The 3,921-nt window shown below is 40.4% G+C and overlaps 1 protein-coding gene across 1 annotated transcript; it reads left to right on the top strand.

The window, feature by feature from the left end:
* Positions 1-230: 230 nt before the first annotated feature.
* Positions 231-1,555, top strand: LOC124775533 (piggyBac transposable element-derived protein 3-like). The gene is made up of 3 exons (XM_047250363.1): positions 231-237; positions 593-824; positions 910-1,555. Exons 1-3 carry the CDS (start codon positions 231-233, stop codon positions 1,553-1,555), a joined length of 885 nt encoding a protein of 294 aa, XP_047106319.1.
* The last annotated feature ends 2,366 nt before the right edge of the window (positions 1,556-3,921 follow it).

The following is a 3,921-nucleotide window of genomic DNA, read 5'->3' as shown; positions in this document are numbered from 1 at the left end:
CGCTGAAAAAGCTGCTGCCCCTCTTCAGGAACCACACGTTTGCCTCGCCTCTCAACAGATACCCTGAGACCTGATGTCCATTTTCCTGTCCTGCTGTCAAAGATTCTGCATTTTCCGTTGTAATACCTGTGGCACATTTGAATGGATTGTATCCTGCAGCCATCTGGCGGGAGAAACAGTCACTACGATCACTTGGCGCCAAGTAACAGCTTTGTTTACGACGTGTTACGATGGCAGGTGAGTTCTCAGTCATTATTGTGTATTTTTCGAAAGTTATTTTATGAAAAAAGGACCTATTGTAGACAGTATCTATAAGTAGTGGTTATACGACCTTTCTGTGCAATAAGGTTTGGTAGTACTGTGTATTTCCATAAATTGTCGTTGCAAAACAGTAATGTCCACTATAGTGGACGCTGGGACTTGCAGCCACATTTCTGAGCACTATTTCGTAGGCATTAGTGGTGATTACCTTCGCTAATTTCCAATACATTTCGTGTTGTGACTGTTGCTCAATGACATTATGTGATGCTCTACTATCATTATTTTCTGTAAGGAAAGTAGGCACTATGTTAAAACAATCCTTTTCTTAAAGGATACAGATCAAAGCTCAGTTCAGAAGAAATTTTAGAACTTCTTTTGAATGGAGACGTGTCAGATCTTGAGATCAGTGAGGAGGAGGATGGTGATTTTGATCTGGCAGATGATGCTGTGCAGCAATGCAATGTTCCTTCCCCAAGTGAACAGAGTAGCAGCTGCACTGATAATTCTGATGATGACGAGAGTTCTTCACAGAATCGCAGGATGTTTTGGGAGAAATGCGAAAGGTAAGTGTGATACCTTCTTGTAAATAATTTTCTATTATTCCTGGTATTTTCGATCTTTCCTTGATGCTTTGTTTCCAAATTTCAGGTTTGAGGGACTCCAGGCTACCTTCTCACCCACGGAAGTTGCAGAACATAATGAGAAGCAGATCATGGACTACTTTCAGCAATACTTTGACTGGACCTTTTTTAAGGATACTTCCGAACTTACCAATATGAGATATTTACAGCAGACTGGAAGGTCTTTAAAGCTGTCTGCCAAGGAATTGCAGTTATTTATTGGAGCAACAATACTAATGTCTTGTTTGAGATACCCTAGAGTTAGGATGTACTGGGGTAAAACAACAAGAGGTATTAGCATTACTGAAATTATGACTCGAGACCGATACTTCACCGTTAGAAGTAATTTGAAGGTGACAGACGATAATGCTGTAACAGAGGAAACTAGAAGGAAAGATAAGTCGTGGAAAATAAGGCCACTTTTACAACGTGTAAAGAGAGCATGCCTCAGTTTATCTCGATCTCTTGAAGTGGCAGTGGATGAACAAATGATCCCGTTTACTAGAGCATGTGCAATAAAACAATTCGTCAGGGGAAAGCCAAATCCTGAAGGGCTTAAAAATTTTGTGTTGGCTGCTCCTTCAGGACTAGTCCTTGACTTTGAGATTTATCAGGGTAAAAGAACATTCCCAGAAGCTATTGGTCAACAATTAAAACAAGGAATAGGAGCCTAAGTAGTTCTCAGGCTTTGCCAGAGCCTTCCAGAAGGAACACATGTGTTCTTTGATAGGTATTTTACCTCTGTTCCGTTACTGGAATCATTGGATGAAAAAAACTTGCCTGCCACTGGAACAACCATGAAGTCAAGAATACCCAGAGCAGTCCATCTGACAGCAGACAAGATCCTTGCAAATCAAGGACGTGGGTCTGTTGACCAGACAGTGAGAAAAGACAAACTCATCTCGTAAAATGGTATGACCAAAAGCCAGTCATAACTGCATCGACGAAGTTTGGGAAGAACCCTAAGGATCAATGTAAAAGGTGGTCGAAAAAAGATCGGAGATACATTGAGGTTCCCCGTCCAGCAGTAATCAGGTGCTACAATAAAAATATTGGTGGCGTAGACCTGATTGACAGAATGATGAGTTCTTACAGGATCTGCACCAGAACCAAAAACTGGACCGTAAAAACTATTTTTCACTTCATAGATCTGGGAATTGCAAATAGCTGAATTCAGTACAGAATTAACAGAATTAAGAACGACGAGCCAAAGAAGAATATGCTGCCGTACCTTGATTTCAAAATTAGAATTGCTGAGCATTTGTTAAGGAGCCAAGAGGAACAACATTCAGATGAAGATGATGAGGAGTCAACTCCTAAAAGGCGAAGATTATTGACGCCACAATCACCTTCACCTTCTGTAACCCATTTGCTAGAAATGACTGGGTTGAAAAATAGCATGAGGTGTAAGAACAGTGGCTGCACGAAGAAAACCAAAATAAGGTGCAAAGGTTGTTCAGTTTTTCTGTGTCTGACATCACAGAAAAACTGTTTCTCTGAGTATCATCAGAAATAAAACTGTCAAAATTCGTCATTTATTTTACTTTTTAAATTTATATTAATTATTTGAAATTAATAATCAGTGTATGATGCAAGTAATATCTGCATAATAAGACTGTATTTTGTTCAATAAACTACCAATAAAGTACTTTTTTTTTACATTTTCAACTTCCTTTCTAATGTTTACTTATACGTCTCCAAGACCCAGTGTCCATTGTAATGGACACTTTACTTCTTTTCTAATGTTTACTTACATGTCTCCAAGACCCAGTGTCCATTGTAATGGACACTTCAGAAAATCATGAATTTAAAAGAAAAAAAGAAAAACTTTTGTGAATCTTATTTCACTACCTTCTGTTTAACAGGTACAGAATATCTGTTTCCAAAAAAATCAGGACAATTGTCGCCAGGTCTCAGGAGGATGCACTTACGGTACGGCTATCTGTATCGTTGAGGCACGTAAGCCTCCCCACCAACGGCAAGGTAGATGGTTCTTTGGGGGTGGGGAAATCAAAGATAATGGAGAGTAATAACCATCGATCACTCAGAATAGCTGTTAGTAGGTGGGGTAAGGAAGGGTTAACATAAAGGACGTGAAGGCTGTAGCTTCAGTATGTCACCCAGTCTCCAGATGATCGAAACATATGTGTCCGAAATATCAATTCAGTAAATGGAATAAGAGCAGCTGCACACCAGATATCTAATGGAACGGTGACAATGACGTATGTCAGGGATCGTAAAATTATCGTAGAGGATGTCTTAGAGGTGGTTCAGATCTAACATTTGCCGTTTGCTTTCCGGCTTTCGCTTGGCGTCTCTCTCTCTCTCTCTCTCTCTCTCTCTCTCTCATACACACACACACACACGCACGCACACACACACAGAGAGAGAGAGAGAGAGAGAGAGAGACACTTTACACACACACTACGCAAAATAATATAATTTACCTCAATGTCTCTAGAGGAATGGTCACTTTGCAGTAATATGACAGGAGCTATTATTTGAGGCAAATATGCCTCCTAATCGTTGGTTCTAAAATGTGTACGTTAAAACAGCTATGATCACTTGAATGAAATTTTCACTGGGCGATGGACGTCTGCTGATGTGTAACTTCGTGGCAGAATGATACTGTGCACCGCACCGAGTCTTGATCTCGGGATTTTTGCATTTCGCGGCCAAATGGTCTACCAACTGATCTACATCTGCATGACTCACGAACATTCATCACAGCTTTACTTCTGTCAGTATCTCGTCTCCGACCTTCCAGACTTCACCGGTATTGCCGGAAGTACAGATGTGAGGACAGGTCGTAACTCGTGTTTGGGTAACTCAGTTGGTAGAGCACTTTCCCGCGAAAGGCAAAGGTCCAGAATTCAAGTCTCGATCCGCTACACAGTCTTAATCTGCCATTAAGTTTCAGCTCTGACTACTTCTTCACCTGTTATATTCTGAAACGAACCTCTTCTACTATAAATTCTGTCCCCTCCACAGTTTGAGAGGTGATAGTATAAAGCGAAACAAGAAAAAATTGTGTAGTAAA

Source organism: Schistocerca piceifrons, chromosome 2 (genome assembly GCF_021461385.2).
Source record: "Schistocerca piceifrons isolate TAMUIC-IGC-003096 chromosome 2, iqSchPice1.1, whole genome shotgun sequence".
In the NCBI taxonomy this organism is placed as follows: Eukaryota; Metazoa; Arthropoda; class Insecta; order Orthoptera; family Acrididae; genus Schistocerca; species Schistocerca piceifrons.
The sequence above is the reverse complement of the archived record's forward strand: the minus strand, read 5'-3'. Positions and strand labels throughout refer to the sequence as shown.

Excerpts from the sequence above, each read along its gene's own strand:
- LOC124775533 (XM_047250363.1), top strand. Across the intron at positions 825-909 it reads TTTTGGGAGAAATGCGAAAG|GTTTGAGGGACTCCAGGCTA; the intron begins GTAAGTGTGATA and ends TCCAAATTTCAG.